General features: G+C 44.8%; 1 protein-coding gene across 1 annotated transcript in view; it reads right to left on the bottom strand.

Moving 5' to 3' along the window:
• Positions 1–19,953, bottom strand: part of LOC119394179 (uncharacterized) — a 75,873-nt gene that overhangs the window by 19,577 nt on the left and 36,343 nt on the right. The window contains exons 2-9 of the mRNA XM_037661442.2: positions 14,058–14,213; positions 10,685–10,767; positions 9,929–10,040; positions 8,959–9,078; positions 4,446–4,557; positions 3,733–3,848; positions 2,763–2,906; positions 2,021–2,146 (exon numbers count right to left, since the gene is read on the bottom strand). Of these exons, the coding sequence (XP_037517370.1) occupies positions 2,021–2,146; positions 2,763–2,906; positions 3,733–3,848; positions 4,446–4,557; positions 8,959–9,078; positions 9,929–10,040; positions 10,685–10,767; positions 14,058–14,213 (969 nt within the window). The remainder of the gene's footprint in view (positions 1–2,020; positions 2,147–2,762; positions 2,907–3,732; positions 3,849–4,445; positions 4,558–8,958; positions 9,079–9,928; positions 10,041–10,684; positions 10,768–14,057; positions 14,214–19,953) is intronic.

Genomic DNA, 19,953 nt, shown 5'->3' with positions numbered 1-19,953 from the left:
CCCACCTGTGTGTGGGTGGACTGGGACATCACTTGGGAGGAATGGGACGTATGTAACACAATAGTCCACATCTTCAGCGATCATTATGAGCTGACGCTGACATGTTATTCCTGCTCTTGACTCTACCCATGTAATGAACGCCAAATTTTGTTTACTAAAACTGACAAGAAAGACATCGCCTTTTGTCACTTGAATAGATTCGTTAGGCCAATTGATGTCACAAATGTCATGGCTGTCATTATCAAAACCTGGCATCTCATTGTCAGAATCGTCAAAGGCAATGGCAACTGTACTGCAGTCCTCCAGCATACACCGTTTCTTCTCTGGACAGGTTGTGGTGGCAGTCTTGACTATGTTGACCCACAAGGTGATCCTTGTGCTGATATCACTGTTTAATACTGACATCATCAGGTGCATTAGTTTAACAGCTTCTGTGACACTGTATATGTATGCATGGTGGTAACGCATAAAGTAGTAAGAAGCCATTCTTCGAGGTTCTTCACTTTGAACAATTCTGTTTTTAAAAGCAGTGAATAATTCTCAATTACGCTAAATGACATGACTATCTGTGTTCTTTCTTGGCATTTTTTCTTGCACCTTTGTGTCACTTATTTGTGAACCTTTAATGGAGCTGGAAAGATAACTACTACGTTGAGACTTGACACCAAGATATTTAAGGATCCTCATTCAGGCACCACTGCTTTAGGAAAGCAGTACCTTTAAACTGTTTTACTCATAAAACACCGGATTATGTTGAGGAATATCTCGTGCCACAGCTTTTTTTTCAGCGGCTGCATTATGAATAGCCTCTTGGAAAAACAAGGTACTACATCTCAGTGCCAGTTTTTATTTTTTCAGTTGATAAATGCTCATATTAACAGTAAAACATTTATGCTACTTCATGCAAAAAATTAATAAATAAATAAACGTAAAAAAATTAGCAGTGCATTATCTGCATTAGCAAGTATTGCAAGCATTCTACTCCAGCATTATTTTCAACGCAAGTCCTTTTTACACCTTCTCAACACTTGAATGCTAATTAGCAGCAGTGTACAAGGTACACAATAATTTTAAAAATTCATAAAAAACAAAGTGAATGACAATATAAAACCGAGCGTGGATTTGGAGTTTCACACCTACATAAAATCTGTTGACACAAATTTATGCATGTGTACAAGACAATGTAGACACATGCTGTGTTGCCTTGCAGTGCCAGTGGAATCTTTCCCCCACTAATGAGGAGAAGTAGCGTGCAGTGTGCCAAGGAATACAATAAAAGCAAGGCCTATGAAGGTGTCGAAGAACAAATACTGTCCATTTCCAATTTTGCCCAATACTGTAAAACAACCCCCAAAAAAACTCCTGAAAGAAGTATTTGTGAGGCAGCGCATTATTAATTCACAAGACACTTTCAAACTTCCTAAAGACCTCTTGCAGGGCGTTGCTAAAGATAGGTCACGAAAAAAAAATTAGGAGCACTTCCCCTATCTGGAAAATTTGAGTGAGTGAACCTGGGCATGTGCGTGCCTGACCTACTATTTTTCTTTCTTTTTTTCTATTGCATTGTGCAATGCTCTCTCCTAACTTTTTTTCTTCCTCCATGCCGGGAACCACACCTTCACCCACGTGTTTGGCAGCACGACACTTGCTACAGGCAACAACGACAACCATGTGTGAGACAATGAAATGTGGAAACGCGAAATGACTAGTGACCTCGATAAAAGATCAGATTTCCAAACTGCAAACGGCTGATGGCCGACCAGCCCATGAATGAGTGAGCATCCACTAATGGCAAATGGGGCATGCAAAATACGCATGTGGCTGGTGCACGTTTCAGGGCATACTTGTGCAACCAACATTTCTTTACACTCCCCAGCACCAGGTTTCTCACAAATCATGCCGCCGCCATCGAAATCTGTAACTCACAGAAGTTTCCCTTGAAAGGTGTATGTTAAAATGCGCCCAAAGTGGCTATGCTCAATGTTGCGACTTATGTGGAGCGAAAGGATGGTGGCCATACCCAGCAGACGTGTGGTCGTGTTACCGGCAGCTATGATGGCTGCCCGGGAGTGGCCCACCGCCGGGAGCTTTGTGGAGACCACTCGGTGCGCGCCAATGTTGCCCAGGGTGTACACGTTGGACTCGCCTGCATCAGAGAAGGGTACAGATACAGGAGCTCACAGTCAAGACCACTGCACACGCTGTACGCTAGCCTGTGTGCGGAATACACCTCTGTGCATTTAACGTGCTGCTACACCTGCCGGCGTGTATAACTTATGCTGATGCTTTTAAGCAACAAATCATCTAGCCTGCGGCAAAATGTTTATTCTGAAATAAGCTTATGGTGCAGTTAGTGCAGTTGGAAACTAACAAGATGTGAAATACTGCTAGAAGCCATGCATGTTTACGCACTTTTTTTTGTGTCCCATTTCAGCGAAATCACTGCACTGTGAAAGTGATAAAAACATTAAAGAAACGTGAATGTTTTGGTTTAATGCGGAACAGCCAGAAATATAAGTGAACGTCATCATCATGAGAATACAACGAAAATTTAGCACAGCTTGCACTAAGTCGTGCAAGGCTGGATCACAGCAGAGCTGGTGGGCACGTTTCAGCTTCTCTTGTTAACCATATGTACGGTCATTGGGCAGTCACTGAGTGTGTGCCGGTTCATGATGATGATAATTTTCTATCTACGACACACGGCAAACCTTGACCATAACAGCGCTGCTGTAAAACAGAGAACATCGTGTGTCTCGTACCTTCAGTCTTGTAGCGCACAAAGGTGTTCTTGTTCTCAATCATGACATCAACGGCCAGCTTCTCGCAGTACTGGGCCGTGATGATGGCGATGGTCGGCTGCTGGGAGCCATGCACTGTGGGCATCTGGCGAACCATCTTCACCTCTGCATTGCAACGAAAGCAAGTTAACACGCATCCACACTACTGAAAAAATGGCAGGAAGTGGAAGATGGAAGCTCGTGATGAAAAAATCCGTAAACAGGGGGTGGGTGCTCGAGTCGATGTTTCGACAAGTGGACTTTTCTTCAAGGCTGGAACTGAAGAAGACAAGTCCACTTGTCAAAACGTCGGCTCGAGCACCCGCCCCCTGTTTATGGATTTTTTCGTCCACACTACTGGGCATTTGGGATTCTGTGCTGTTGGGTTCGTTACCACTTGTACACATTAGGGTTGCAAAGCGAAGCTGTCAATCATATCCTTATTCCACTTGGAAATGATGTAGCGGCCAGCGGCGTAGCTAGGAGTCTTTTTCGGGAGGTGGGGGTTTGAACCTGCCAAACCGGCCCCCTGGCTACACCACTGCTAGTGGCTCACCTCTGGTCTTTTCAATTCATGAGACTGAATATATATAGGCCAATTTCCATTCTAGGAATGGATGTATATTACTGTTCCATTCTTTTATTTCCGTCTAGGTGACACATAATTTCAGCTCTCAGCAACCTAGAACTTTCCTATTGAGGCATTCCTTCATGGCGGGAATGCCTCAACATACCTGCGTTCACATGCATGCATGTTGTGCTTCCAAGGTAAAAGTAAAGTGATATTTATAGAAACAAAGCCATTCCATTCTAATTTTATTCTATAATATATGCACAGATCCATTCCATCCCAAGCTTTCAAAGTAAGAAAAGGATTAGCAGAGTCAATTTCAGGATGACAACTCTGCAACATATGTGTAAGTAAACCCGCTATGCAGCGAAGGCAACTTGCCAGTGTCGTTCTGGACCACGCGGGTGAAGCTCCCAGACTCCATCTCTTTGATGAGGTTCTTCGACAGTAGCTCGCGCAGATGCAGGTGAACCTCTTCAGGGGCGTGACTGGTGTTCCTACATTGAGTTGTTGTTTTAGCAACAAGGGGGGCTCCTGGCGTTGAGATAACAGTGCTCCCACCATGCACGCTGTTTTGAATGTCACGCACACTGCCGCCATGCATCAGTTAAAGAGATATGGCAAAAAAAAAAGTTAACACGACATTCAACGTCGGTTTAACAAGAACATCAATTTAATGAACCGCATAAATTAATGTTGGCCAATAGGGCTCCACATTCTCTTTCTAATCCTTGACGAATGCTGACTTACTGCACACACTGCACGTGTGCTCAAACATTTTCAGCAAGAAACACATAGAAAACATTACAAAACAAATGGGGTGCCAATGCCGATTGATCAACATTTAGTAATCAATTACCAAGAAAGAGAGAAAAGTACTAATAAATCTTATATAGATCGATGGAAAATTTCATTTTTTTTTCCAATATTGCAGCAAGCTCAAGCTATGGCTGAAATAGAACACTTTAAAATGCCACATGTATTTTAATCTCGTGAACGCAAATTGCAGTGTGAATGGCATGTTTCAGAACAGTCTCAGCAGCTTGCGTTGCTTTGTTGACAAGTGAAGTTGCGCGCAAGATAAGTGCACTCACTTGGAGAGATCGGCAAGGGAGACAGGGTTGGGATAAGCCGACTCAATAATCTCCAGGACTTTCTCTTGAGTGAGCTCCATCTTGGCCTCAAGTGTGCTGTCATCCAGAGACACTGAAAGTGAAGCACCATTCGGTTTCACAACTGACCTCATTGTTGTTCGGTTGTGGAGCCTACCAGAACGCACTGCAGATGCTGCAAACAGCATAGCCCAATGCTTTTTCATTGTTGCAAACATTTGTTTAATCTGTGTTAGCTATCTAGCAATTGTAATCGCATTTCTTTACTGTGCCAGTTCGTCTTGTAAAATGTTTTCACGGCATAAAATAGCATACTATATTACCCCTACTAGTCACTACTAAATATGTTTTCTGTACTTTCCAAAATCTAAAAATGAAAAATAATTGAAAGTTAAAGTATGAAACACTTTTGGCATCGTTATGATAGTGGCTGCCGGCTTGATTTTAAAACAAAAGATGCCTATATGGCCAGTCAACTAGCTTTCTCAGTATCGGAGCACGCCGATGCTATGACAAAGATTTTACAGACAAATGGCTTTGGGAGTTGATAAATTTTTAAACTTAGCACGGAATGAAAATCAAGACTTCCGTAAAGAAAGATGGTGCTTTGAAATTGATTGATTGATGCTGTTTTAGATCCCAAAGCTACAGCTGGGTTGTGAGAAATGTCATAGCTCATGGCTATGACATGACTACAATCATTTTAAATTCTTAGTGACCATTTAGATCTCAGTACACAGTTCACATTGCAGCCTCCCTAAAATGTGACTGCTGTGGCTGGCAATCAAACCTGTAATATTATGTTAAGCAGTGAAATGCCCACCCTGTGTCTGCTGTTCACTGAAATGCCTCAGTACAGATTAAGAGAAAGCAATTGATCAAAAGTAATCTACCAACCGGGAAACAGTGCCAAAACAATGCATACAATATGCAAGTACTTGAAATATGTTGTGGTTTCTGACTGGTAAACTCTGATATTGCACTACGTAATGCAAAAGGAAAATGTAATTGCATCTAAAACCTATACATATCATGAATGTAAAGCCAGTAAAATATTTCAGCGCTCAAAGCATAAAAGCTGCACGAAGGCTGAAATAGCCTTCATGAAAGTTTTATTTTTAGGCACTGCAATCTATAAAAATCAAAGCATATATAGCCAGTGCTGTTAGGCCAATGCAAAGGTTAGAAAAAGCAGGTACACATAACGTCAACATTCCTGTAAGGTGGGCATACATAACCAAGCATGTTCCTGTGATGGCGGGATAAAACTGTCAATCTCTTGGCAATCATCAAGCAGTATTTATTGAGACAAACATGTCAAGCATCAGCACGCAATCATGTACAAAGAAAGAAAGGCATCGGTACCAAACTGAGATCTAGAAAGACAATTTCAAGTGCTGAGCTTTGTGTGTTACTCTGTTACTCTGCACACAGACTACTGTCATGCAGTTTGTAAGTCACTTGTAAAGGGCAACCAGGGAAGGTACATCCTTCACAGAAGAGTGCTGTAACCTGTTTAATTAAGGTTTCAATGCAAGGGAGTAGTTTGTTCGTACATTGAAGAAATATGTCGTTAACTGCAGAGTTGTAAGCAATACGTCCCTTTGAATTCAAATAATGCTTGCTTTGGGTATTAAATGCATAATGGAACAGCGCCCGACTTTCTTTCTTATCTCAAGCATCAAAGCTGAAGAATGAATACTCTTTTAAACATAAAACAGAATGAAGTGGCAGGAGTTGGAGGTAAGCAAATCAGGTTTATAATGCTCAAGCATGTACTGCCATTTACAAGCCACTGCACAGAAAGGAAGGTGCCCATAACTGCCTATAATGTAAGCAAGCATTGAGCTCAAACAAATTCCAAATTATGCAGTTAAACATCCCAAAGCAATGTTAGGGCTATGTGGGTTGTCGTATTGGAGGGAACCTGGAATAGTTTCAGCCACCTCGCGATCTTTCATGCGCACCCGAATGAAGTATACGAGCATTTCTGCATTCTGCCTGTACAGGAATGTGGCTGCCATTACTTGGAATAAAACCTGCAGCACCGTGATCGGCAACAGCCTCTGAGCCACCATGGCGGGTTAAGCCTTAAGGTAAAGGAATGAGAGTTTGACATACAGCAGTCAGGCTAATTGTTATGGGAATAGGAGATGTTGAAGTTGCAAAATGGAATCGTGATTGAGAGCCAAAGCTGCAAAGAACAAGCTACAGGTGTGCTTCCTCGTGTCTTTCTTAATCCTAGTTTCTACTTTTTGCCTCAAACCCCATCTAGTATAAGATAATGGCACTGGAATTGAATTGAAAATTGACAATGAATGATAATAAAATACGATAGCTACATTAACAAGGCAAAGAAACTCAGCATTACAATATTACATTGTTTCTCCTCTATTGCACCAGTGACAAGTCTCACCTGAGCTGGAGTTGCTTGAACCTTGAGTACGTGAAACAAATTGAATGAACACTGATCCATAAATTTGAATGGTAATGCACCAGCTATAGTGTATCCCTTATGCAAACATTAAAGCACATGACAAGAAGTTATATTCTAAACCGTGGCCTCAGATCTAATAGCAGTGGCACGAGAACACATGGCCAACAGTAATCTTGGTGCTTTCTACTGATGGTTGCTCATGTTATCGTTGAGACTGTTCACTGTGAGTGTCACGACTCGTGATGTTTTCTCTATGTGCTTAGGAAAGTATGGGGTGTTTGATTCGGCTGTATTTTCTGCACTAGTTCAGTGAGTGCAGTAGCGTTTTGCTCATCTGATTTAACGAAGCAGCACAAGCTGCCTGTAGCATGCTTGTCTCTTTTACTGTATGAAGGACTAGTTTAGTAAAAGTTCACAGTTTTCCCCCCTATGCTACTGTCACAGTGAAGGCATCATGCAAGTCCATGGTAGCTACCATGCAACACGACACAGTGCCAGTTTATTTGAATTGATTTAGGGCACTTGGACATAATTATCTTTCATTTTGGTTATACAATTCACTCTAGGTGAAATGAGGGATGGAAGAATGAGCATAGTGTCTAGACAGTTGTCAGGAAATGTTGCAAATGACTTTCTCTTGTAATGCTGCTTTTGAAAAAAAGAAGCATCAATGGCCTCCATTTCACTGTCACCATATGGTGCTGTTGTAAAATAGCTTACTGCCATAATAAGAAGGAAATACTTCCTTATCTCTCTGAGCACAATTCCGTCCACTGCTGCACTTTTTTTCTTAAATTTTGCAACAACTAGGAAGTGCATAGGAGCTAGTTGCACTCATACCACGCGAACTCATACAATATTACACACAGCACTCCCAAGAGCTCATTCAGAATCTGCAGCCAAATCAAAAAGGCTTATTCAACAGTATCGCTGTCACTTCATGTATTATATGTGCCAATAACTGCAAGTTCACAAGTCAACATGCCATCACTGCTACGGCAGCACAGCACTAGTGATACGCGACACATTTCTTACAAGTGCAGATGGAGTGTGCTCTGAACCATGACAATCACTGCATATAATGTATAGACGCAGTAACACCTGTGAGTGTCAGCAGAAGCCACAGAGGATACTGCCAGCCATGCAATCATCTGCAGTTATAAACGATATAACGTTATAACAGGTACATTTCCATTTCCACATATACCATTTCCAGAACAATATTACGCAACCATTTGTCCAAAAAAGGTTTAGTATGACACTCAATTTGCAGGCTATTTGTATTAAAATGTAGGATTGTTGGCATGCCGGTGAAGTCAAGTATCCCAAATGCAGACATGCTAAAGGACGGTCAAGCAGCATCTCCAAGATGCAGGTATATACTAAGTATGGTCGCCACCTTCTCGATGCAAAAGATGAACGTGGTCAGGACTGAAGTTGACGGTTCCTTCCGTCAGGGAGGAAATGCTGTCTGGAAGTTCAGAGTCCTGCCCCAAAGTCAGGGAAAGCCAAGGGTCTGCAAGTCAGGCTGCCAGTGACTCAACTGGCATAAGATGTAATTTCATGGCTTTCATTTGCATAAACCTTGTTGGAGTCCTTGGGAAATGCGCCCCAACTCTTCGGGATGCTTTCTTAACCCCCTTCACAGTATGGCCACTTTTGACATCTCGTTTGAGCTGCTGTGTGTAGCCGCATCAGTTGCAGTCCTCTGAATCAGTTCTAAAATATTTTAGGTTAACCTTGAAAGTACAGGTTACTGCCCTAGATGAAATAACACATTTTTGGTATGAAACAGAGACTTCCTATAAACAATGCTGTCGAGGCCTACACCAAATTGACATGATCTCTCAGCTAACACGGGGAAGCAGCAAGTAATACTGTCTCCACAGGAAAGCTATTTTCATTGAATAGTCTGCACATTCTGCATGCAGTACACAAATGTGAACATATAGAGAACTTGGTAAAACTACGAAATCGAACATGGCTTCAACCCCATTGGCACCATCGCTTTAGTGAATTAACCTAGAGAAAGCAAGTAATAAAATAAAAGGACCTTACTGGGGCGTCGGGGAGGTTCAGTAATGTTCTCCAATTGACGCATTTCAATCTCCACCTTGCGCATGTTGACGTACTTGATCTGCATCAGCTTCATAATCTTCTTTATGAAGCCCACATAATCTGTGAATGAAAAATCCCAAACAAATTTGTGAAATCATCCGCTTATACGAATTTAGCTGTTTTAGCAGCTTTCATTCAGAGAAGCAAATTACAGTCAAACCAGATTAAGAGTGCATATCAGCGCAAACGATAAGAGAGGACAGAAGAGAGGACACGGAGCGCTCAACTTCCAAGCTTCTGTGTGTTCTCTTCTGTCCCCTCTCGTCATTTGCACTGATATGCACTCTTAATCATGTTGTACCAACGCACCCAATCATATAGTCTTCAAAGTCGAACCAGCTTATAACAATATTCAAGTGCTACAAATATCCCATTGTTATACGCGATAATTTTTATAAACGGGTTTCGTGGAAAAAAAAAAGCGAAATAAGGTGACGGCAGGCTGCTGTGAGAAAAATTTAATATTGCATGGGATATGCCAACACACATCAGTAATAAGGACGACACAGCTGACAGAAAATGTTTTCTTTTTTAATTTATTTATAAATACTGCGATCTTTCATTTGAAAGATTATTTCAGGGTGGGAAAAGTCTTTGATAATAGCTATATGCACTACAACAAACAGTCAAGGTACAATGAATGAATAACTACAATGTGATATACAAGAGTATGGTTTGAAACGCTATTACAATAAATTTACAAAATAACATAACACAATAATTACAATAAAACGAATTTTGCAATGCAATAACAAACGAGGGAAATGACAGTGTGTTATGCAATACGATATCATTTGCAAGCTTATTCCAATCATTACTAGTTCTAGGGAAACGTAGCAGGTTTTGGTTTGAAATACTGGACAACTCGGCATTAACGTTTCAGGTAAGTCTTTCTGGTGCATAGTCTCACCTCTAGGAAAGTCGCTGGGACTGACCAGTTCCTTGAAGAATTCCTGGGCTGAGTGGCGCTGGTCATTCTTGGTCACTCCCGGCTTGAACCAGAACTTTAGCTCTCGGCTTTCCTGTAACGAAAAAAAGTTCGTTGGTGTTTTCTGTTTTGCTGTTAAATTTCTGCAACCTGAATGAAATCAATAATAAATGTACCACAGCCATCCCAGATCAAGCACACGGCATGCTTGATTTGAGACTCCTGAAAAAATTGGACATTAAGTAAAGTACTTTCTCTCAGAATATTTCCCAAGGAAAAAATTTTTCTCTGGCTCTCTGATCATCAGAATATTTTACTCTACAACAAAGCAACATTAATGCAAGAATTTAATGCCAATTGATTTGTATACTTTATATCTCTGCCTATAAGTCAACCTGCACTCAAGTTCTGGTCTGTTCTATACATTCATGAACTGTTACCTGATGATATTATTTGGGCCAGCATATCACACAGGTTAAGGTCATAGAAAGGCTGGCTAGTTGCAAAAGCAAGCCAACCTCCTGATTATTGCTAGTTGATGCCTATTGCTAGTTGATGCTAGTTGCTAGTTGCTAGTATATTGCTAGTTGATGCCTTTTTTTTTTTTCTATTAGTGTAAGCTGGGTGTTGCCATGAGCATGCTCAACGTGGTAAAATCATTTTAAATTATGTTGTTATAAGGAGCGATACACTGTTTTGAAAAACAAAAGAAAAGCAAGAAAGTCGTGATGTGCTTACTCGTGTGTGGACTTCAGTCACCACGTTGGTGAGGAACACACGGAACTCCAGCGATATCTCCGGTGAATCATCATCGTCGTCATCTAAGCACAAAAGAACATCAAGCACCATTGCAATAAAAGCTATCAGTTCACATCAGTTTGTATAGTTGCATACGAAGTTGCCACTACAGTCAGTTCTGGGCATAGGCAATGCTCAATGTTGTTATAATTATTATTAGTACAAAATAAATTTAATACATAAAGAAATATCATCATAGCTGCTCTATAATAATGCTAAATGTTAACAAATTACCAATGCCACTTTACAGAATCAAACTACAACACAGATGAAGTGAGTTGTAGCATAGTCGATATAGACGGGTTTGAACTCGGCTACATCGAATTATCCTTTATATCAAACTCTTTCCGAACACGACAGTGCCTTAACGTCAATGCATAACAAAGTTTACGGCTACATCGAACAAAAAAAAAAAGCCCCCACCTCCCCGAAGGGAATCGTGAGGAAATGCGAATGCATTTCTTGCGCCGAGAGTACACGGCGTAGTAATTTTAATGGCGTAAATTAATGACGAGACGAGGATTTGTACCGTAACCATTTATTTACACATTCATCAGCACCTGTTTGTGTTGTCATTGTACCTGACGGCCATCATCTCAGCCTTGTGGTCGCCGTTGGCGTTTCACAGCGGCGTCTCGAGCACACATTAACGGATGTTCTTGAGAGGCGCCCAGCCAGCGAACGGTCGAGAGCGAGGCGCGAGCGGACGGGAGAGTGGGGCGCAGGGAGGAGAGAGAGCGAACGGCGAGAGAAGGAGCGGCGAAGCACTGCACCTACCCTCTCCTACACTCTCTCGCACCACATGCTCCGGTTGCTAAGGGCGAGGATAAGCGCGCGCGTCCGCAGCTGTTGCTATGGGAGAGGGAGTGAGAGCGGAGAGGTAACACCTGCCGGCGCGCGGACAACGCCAGATGCCTGAGATAGCCCGACTAAGAAATGCATTCGCATTTAATAGCCGGAACAATTGATATACCGATCATCGGGAAATGCGAAACGCCCCAAGAAGTTGGCTTTCCCTCATAAAATGCTCGCTATTTCTCACGGAAGGGTACTTTCTCGCATGCATTTGTGAGAGTTAGCGGTGTGATTAGGAGGGCTGTATCGATACCGCACTTTTTCGCCCACAACCCGCCCTTGCATATAACCCCACCGCCAACTACAAACCGCGCAAATATAAGAGCTAAAAAAAAGAGAGAAGAAATATCCGTGTGTTGCCCTAGGCTGCCTTCCTTGCGTTATCCTGAAGCAGTTCCGTGAAGCCAACCTGCGCACCAAATACGTAAAGTTCTTTAAATGTTTCATATCGAATTATACGATATATCGAACTGATTCCCGTTTTTTAGCGGGTTCGATATATATTCGGGTTCGACTGTATATGTTTCAGCTATGCACGGCCAGCCGCACCCTCGATCCTGAATATGTACATAATGTTTTCGTAATTACACTCCTAATCACACAAGATGGCCAAGCCAAAGAAAGCTTTGAAAACTTGCCAGTATACTCATCAGGCACCTCAGTGCTGTACTGTGGCCGGAGACGGAGCGTGCGCGCGTGAATAATTAAATAACATGTCCCAGGCCCCGTGACCGTGCCTCCTTTTCACTCTTAATATGCTTCGCCGTACAGCGATGTGTGTTGCGGCGAAGCTAACTTCAAAAACCCCACCCCGTGAGGCTTTCGCCTCTTTTTTTTTCTTTTTTTTAACTTTTGGTAGCCTAGAGTAAGGTAGTGCATATTGAAGCGTGTATTGAAGAAACCCTGAATTATTGGTTTATTTCGCTAGACAATTATTTATCCGCACAGATCACAGATAAACTGTTCCATTTAATATGACTTTATCATAAAGTTTCTCTAAGAATATGCCTTGCTGTCTGGTATTTGCACATAAGCTCTTCGGATATACCGTATTTACTCGAATCTAGGCCGGCACCAATTCTAAGCCGACCTCCGAAATTGGCAAGGCCAGAAAAAGAAAACTTAATCATTGTACTCGAATCTAAGCCCCCCCCCCCCCCCCCCCCCCCCCCCCCCACTTTCGTACATCGTATTTTCGAAAAAAAGCATCGGCTTAGATTCGAATAAGTACGGTAGTTCGGACTCGGCGCAGAACAAGGCATATGTGCACAGAAGTGACAAACTGAGTTTCCGTCCGCCCCCCACTTACGTCCCCTGCACCCCTTACTGTTTTTCTTTTGTCGTGCTCGGCCACTAAGCGTCGAAGCTATGAAAGAAAGCCAACCCTAAGTCAAACGCGACAGCCCCCAAGCGCTCCACATAGCTAGGACGCAAAGCGGCGCAACGTGATGCAACGGCGGCAGCAGTAGGGACGTACTTGGCAAGATGGATGCCCAGAGTTCGAGTCGTTCTTGAAGAGAGAGTGAACAAGAATAAACTGCGTCGCAAGTGCTCTCTCATAGGGTTCGCGCCGATCTCGCGCATTCACTTGTCTATTATTACAGCTCGACTACTTCGAGTTCAAATTTCGGAAGATCCTCACACATATATATGAGAAAAATAAATTTTCTCATATATTTGAATCACCCTTTTACAATTCCAAAATCACCACGCTTGCCGCGAGGAGACGCGTAAGAGAGAGAACGCGCAACAAGAAATTGCGTGTGTAGACGCCACCGTGAAATTCCCGCATGAAAAGCCGTGAGGTCATAGATTTTGACGGCGTTTACTAGGTCCTACGTAGTTTCTAATCAGTAAAAATGAAGTACATTGTCCTCTGAATGGGTCATAGACTTAATATACCAAGTTTGAGGAAATTTCGTCGAGCAATTGTCGCCAAAACACGAGAAATACGCTTTGAAATCCGTGACATCACGCGCGGGGATTTCGGCGCGAAATGTAAAAAATGAAGCTTTGACATTGATTTTCTGCTCTATTAATAAATCTATGACGGTGAAATAAACGACATTAGTGTTCTCAGAGCACAATTTGTCAATCTAAACCGATTCATTGTTTCACTTCAGTGTCCCTTTAAATAGTTTACAAAAGGACGTTCCAACCAGTTTCTGTCATGTTCGCGCTTACGTCAGACACTGCGTTACTAAATCCTTCTTAGGTTTCCTTTATAGTGCCTTAGACATGTCATCATAAAGAAAGCGCTCAAACGCCGAGCAACGTACGGTGACTAAACCTAACTGTTGTGCTGCCTACGACGAGTTAACGACCAGCGCGGTTTTAGATCGTCCGAGGCCCTGACCTGCGATGCTCAGATCTTCGGCACGTACAAAGAGCCCACTCGGGCGCTATACATACATAACGCTAGAAGATAAAAGCGTGCATCAACAGAGCGCGTACGCACCCCTGCTGGCGAGCCGGTTGATGACGATCCCACGGTGGTCTCCTCCGGCTTCGTGCATGACGTTGCCCTTGTCGAGCGCCTGCCGAGCCACCCGCTCCATCTTGATGGTCGTCTGACCCTCCGCCTTCTTGCGGGGCGTCATCACGATGTGCTCCTCTGCGCAAAACACACGCAAACAAAGCACGTACGTCTCAATCCGCGCTGTCACCTCTAGAAAGCGTCGTGCCTTGCAGCTGCAAACTATAACCCATACAATGCCGGCCGTAGCAGTTTTAGTACCACGCGCAGGTCACACAAAGCCCGACTTGTTGCCGTTTGTAAACCGTAATAAGATATATGTGCAGGTTATGAAGCAGAAATTACGGTACGAGAGCTGCGATCACTGAACCTGCGACTGAACGCTCCCGGAATTAACCCCACAGTCAGCACCGATGCATCTGAATGCTACGACTTCAAGTAACGCACTAAAAGGTTCACATATATAACATTTTAATCGCTGGCTGCTAGTGAAGTAATATGATAATTGTCTGACGGGGAAGCAAATACTATCAGATAGTGCAGGGGCGTAGCCAGATTTTTTTTTTTTTTTTTTTGGGGGGGGGGGGCACCTCCCTGATCTGAAGTGGGTTCGGGCAGGCAGATGTGATTGAGTGTCATTTTGTGCTCTGTAAAATGGCAAAAAAAAATTTCGAGGGGTGGGGGGGGGGGGCACGGGCCCGGTGTGCCCCCCCCCCCCCCCCCGCCCCCCTGGCTACGCCACCGAGATAGTGTACGTGACACAGAGCATGAGAACAATGACAGCTTTCTGAAATTATTCGAAGAGTTATAACGTCTACTTTTTTTAGCTCGCTCCACGATATAGTGAAGCTAAACACTTCGACAGAATTGCCTGTCTGGTTGAGAAAGTTGATTTGGACTTTGACAGCGACTACAGCTAAATAATAAAATTTTGGTTGGAGTCACTTTAAAAGTCCCGACTCCCAGACAGTGAGTGTGCTTGCATTCAATCTCATTGATGCTTTAGAGGAGTACAAGACCCAGCTTAATATGGTACCCAAAGAGTACGAAGTGGCACTAACAGCAACAGCACATATCTGAATCGGTATACGGTCACACAAACCGGGTTAGTTAACGTACGTATATCGCTGCACGAAACAGGAACCGCGGGGCCGTGCCAATATAAACAGCGACTTATCCAAGAGACTCTCGTTTACGCGCTGTGATGGAAACCAACATAACAAAAACGCCAATTTCGAAAACTAATCAACGCGGTTCCAGAAACGTAAGATTGGGGGGGGGGGGGGGGGGGATACGGTGACCGTCATTATACGAACATTCTTCACGTTGCCCGGCTCGCTAACGAGGCTCTCTTCTTAACGATGCCGGGGCAATTAGCTTCCCCTCGAATGCAGCTGCATACACACAAGAAGAACGCCAGCTGCACCCAGTCGAGAGAACTCCGCAGGAACATTCCAGGTTAAAGGGACACGAAAGAGAAAAACGATTTTTCTCGTAATAATAAATTACCGTTTCACAATACGGAAATGACCACTCTTACCAACGTTACTAGATCTTCAACGTTGCACTCTTATCCCGCGAGAAGACGCTCGGTAAGCGAGAAAACGCGCGAAAGGAAAATACGGGTGGCGCTGCCACCTTGAAGTTGCCGCACCAGTCGCCGTGACGTCACAGATTTCGAAGGCGTCTACTAGGGCCTACATAGTTCCTAAACGGTAAAAATGAAGTAGATTGTCCTCTGAGGGTGCCAGTGAGTGTGGCCAAAATACGGGAAAACACTTTGAAATCCGTGACGTCACCAGCAGAGATTTCGGCGGTAAATTTGAAAGTGAAACTATTGACACTGATTTTCTCATCTCTTATCGACCTCAATTTTGGTGGTGAAATTAATAACACTAAAGTTTCAAGAGTATAAGTTATCAGTCTAAACTAATATATTGTGTTAAGAACCACGCACGCACGCCGGATACAAGTAGTGTGCAAATGACGCTTTACAGACAGTCTATCCATTTTCAACATATATCCACTCAACAGCTGAACTAATGAGGTCTCATAATATTCCAACATTTGAATCGCGTCCAAAAATTTTACGGCTCAAATTTCTTTCTCGGTTACTATAGCGCTCGGCCCCGCAATGTATGGAAGTCCACTAATGACCAGACCTCCTCGCCAACATCACCAAAATGCACTAGCCCCATATTTCGCCCGAACTAACCGATTCAGATACTCTTAATCCATGCACCACTAATGACTGGAACAACACGCCTTTTCAAACGTAGTATTGGTTAAGTTACATCACTGTTTTGCTTTTCTTCATGTAATGTTGTATTTTATCCACCCTGCCTGGACACTACTACTACTACTACTACTACTACTACTACTACTACTACTACTACTACTACTACTACTACTACTACTACTACGACGACGACGACGACGACGGCAAAGGGTAGACTAAGACAGCTTCGTTCTGAAGCTACTCTGGCAGACAAAGGAGGGGAAGTTAAAACAAGCCGGTGTAACGCAATCGAGAACAAGCGCGGCGATGGCACGCAAGCGGGAGACCCATTAGCATCTTGCGCGTAATAGTGACATACGTGTCACACATCGCGACTGACAAGTGACCTGTGCCTCGCATATGGCGCGTGCACAGCGTGACTCAACACGCGAGAGCCCGCGCGGATCGCCGTTTGCGTATCACAGGACATCGAGGGACGCACTCGACTTCTCTTTAGAGGACGATACTGATCCCGCGCAGGCCGTGGAGGAGGAGAGAACGAAAACAGAGAAGACATCGGTCGCAGACGCCCAAACGTCAACCGAAACAATGGCCGGGGGGAGATGGGCCCAGGAGGGGGAACCTCCGGAGCGGGAGCGGATGTAGCCGTCGACGTTTGATCGTCGTCGCGTACCCCGCAGTGCGTGCGTGGGGAGGGAGGGAGTACGCGAGGTGTCACACATACCGTAGTTCTCGCTGTACAGTCTAACGGCAATCTCGGGACAGATGAAAATATTTAGGAGCCCTTTCTTATCGGGAAAATGGGGGCAAGCGAAGCTTTGCGTCTGCTTGGCTGACGTACAACATTTTTTTCGCATTGCGTGATGCATGAGTCGTGTCGTGATCCTAACTGCTTCCTTGCTCCATCTGGGAATACGCCTTTTACATTTCCCTGCGCTGCCCGCTGCCCTTTTGGTAGCGGACCGGGACACCTAGGTCCCTAGATATCTAGGGACACTAGGGACAACCCGTTATCGCCAGAACGAAAGCCACTGATACAAGAGGCGTTTCGCGACATTTCCGCTAGGGGAAGGGCGCATGCGCCGTGGCATCGTGAAAAAAAGGCGGATTGGACCTTCCTCCACGAGCTTAGCAGCGCAACACTTCAGTTGCTACAGGCAACAACGACGAGCATGCGTGAAACGATTAAATGCAACAATGAAATGTGGAAACGTCAAACTGACAAGTGACCTCGATAAATGACCAGACTGCCATATCAGAAACTGCTGATCTCCGACAAGCCCGCGATCGAGAGAGAATCAGTTATTGGGAAATGGCGCATACAAGTACGCAGGTGAATGGCGCCACCTACACGGGGGCCGCATTTCTGTATACGCTCGCCGGCGCCGGGCTTTTCGTGTACGACACTCTGCCCCTTACGGCAGAATTGCCTTATTTTTCCCACTATTTATTTTTGTCCTTTCTCTCTAGTTTTCTGCCACCAATGCTCTAACCGTCTCTTATTTCTTTCGCGGGCGTGTTCAGCTTTCCGTTGTTGTACATAAAACCCAAGGCTTCATGTAGGCTCGGACCCAAACGTACACCTGGATGGATATCTCCACGCCACGTCCGGCAAAATGCACCAATCGAAGGGAGTTAACTTAAACGGCAGCACAAACAATCCGCGAGATCACGGAGAAATAACTCTTGGTTCAACAATGGCAACAGATGTTGTCGCCAAGGCATGCGTATACGTGTTTAGTTGTTTCGCGTAGTGTTAATTTGGTATTCAAGCTTCTACGCCTCGTGAAGTAAGCGTAATTTTTAGATGCGAAGCATCTTATGGGCGGAGTTCAATCCGGTGTGCGGCGTGACCACCCTTACTGCGCATGCGCAACCCTCTCCACACACCTCTTCTCCACTCCCCCTCTCCACTCCGCCTCCTCGTTTAGATAAAAGGCTCGCATTAGGTCGTACACACGCGGCTCAGTCACTGCGGCTCAGTCATGAGTTCCAACGTCAACGTCGGCGCCAGTTGCAGTAATACCTTAACGCCTGCCGAGATTGCGGAGCAGCGGGTGGAGCAGCGGAAGGCTCGACGCGCCGAAGCGCAACGTAAACGTCGGCAAGCGGACCTCGAGCTCTGGCCTAGGGAAGCCCAGCGCAAACGGCAACGTCGGCGGGAAATTGCCACGGATAAAACGCGGGCTCGACGTGCCGAAACGCTGCTTTGCATCGCCTCATGGTCCCCTTTAGCGGGAGATGTTGTAATTTTTTGTTTTAAATCAACATAACACTTCCAGCTTTTGTATAACATTACCCTTCCTTTTTCTTTTTTTTCTGTGGTTACGCTTTCAAAATAGAAGAGGATGCCCGAAAATGAAGTGAATTCTCTGTTGTATTCTCGAGCGAAACGAAGCGCTAATCATGCGCCGCATAGAGCTACACTATAATACCGGAATGACGCAGGAACCGGAAGAAAACAAAGTAGAACACCACTTACGCTTGCTCAGTTACTCGAAATATCGCGGCGTACACAACCGGGCGCGCTCAGTGTGCTCTACATATGTGCAAGGGTAATCGTCTGTGAACGAGTCGCGCCGGCGGAGCAACTCACGCAACATCTCACCCTCTCTCCCCTCCCCCACCCCCCTTACCTCTTCCGCTACGAATACTTCCCACACCACGCACTGGGGAACACGGAAAGGGAAGTGTAAATACCCCGTCGGCATTTGTTTTCTCGTGGAGTGTATGAGGCTGAAAAGGCTACGGTTACTAGCCGAAAAGGCTATTTTGTCGAAATGTGCTTCTCTTTCGTCTCTCTACGTCACCCATTCTATAACCGTGTTTGTTACCTCTGTTCACACCTTACACCGCCAAAATAAAGTCTGCTAGTGCCTACTTAACATTTTGTTTAGTTCACTTCTCGACATGTTATGATCAATTTATTTATTTATTACAGTTTGCTTTTACTTTGCACGTTCTCGTGAGAGGTGCACTGGTTCTTGCGCACGCACGGCTGCCGTGCGGGGTATTCAGACGGGGGACAAATCCTCGGGGGATAAAGGCGGAGCAGTGACGTCCAGGGGCGTAGCCAAGGGGGGGCGGGGGGTTGGGGGGGTTCAAACCCCCCCGAAATTTTTCAGTTTTGCTTGCGTATATATACACGCACGCATACAAACGAACGCACGAACATACATAAAGTATGGTTGAACCCCCCCCCCCCCCGAAAAAAATTTCTGGCTACGCCCAACACCCTCTAGACTGGGTGTTGCTACGCCCCTGGTGACGTCAGCTCGCGAGGAGAAGTCTCCACAAATTTCCCCCACTCACACGGACGAGGCGAACGAAGGGGGAGACCAGTGTTATTAGACTACTCTGGTGGCTTGCACCACCCGTTTGACTAGAGTACACTCTAGTTTGACCACGCAGCTGCAGACTGGACACCCACTGCCGCTCTCTACAGGAGCAAGTGCAACAACGTGGCCAAACAAGAGCCCGAAATTCCGCCATATCCCCCACCGCCGGGGGATCGTTTGTCCTGTCGGGGAAAAGGTCCCCGTCTCCTCCGAGGAGTCGCAAGGGGGGGGGGGGACTCATCCGTGACTTCGCGGTCACGTGATCCGCAATCCCCCCCGTGTCCCCCGCCGATTTCTCCCT

This window comes from Rhipicephalus sanguineus, chromosome 5, assembly GCF_013339695.2.
Source record: "Rhipicephalus sanguineus isolate Rsan-2018 chromosome 5, BIME_Rsan_1.4, whole genome shotgun sequence".
Lineage (NCBI taxonomy): Eukaryota > Metazoa > Arthropoda > Arachnida > Ixodida > Ixodidae > Rhipicephalus > Rhipicephalus sanguineus.
Note: the sequence above shows the minus strand (reverse complement) of the source record. Positions and strands in the feature narration are given on the sequence as shown.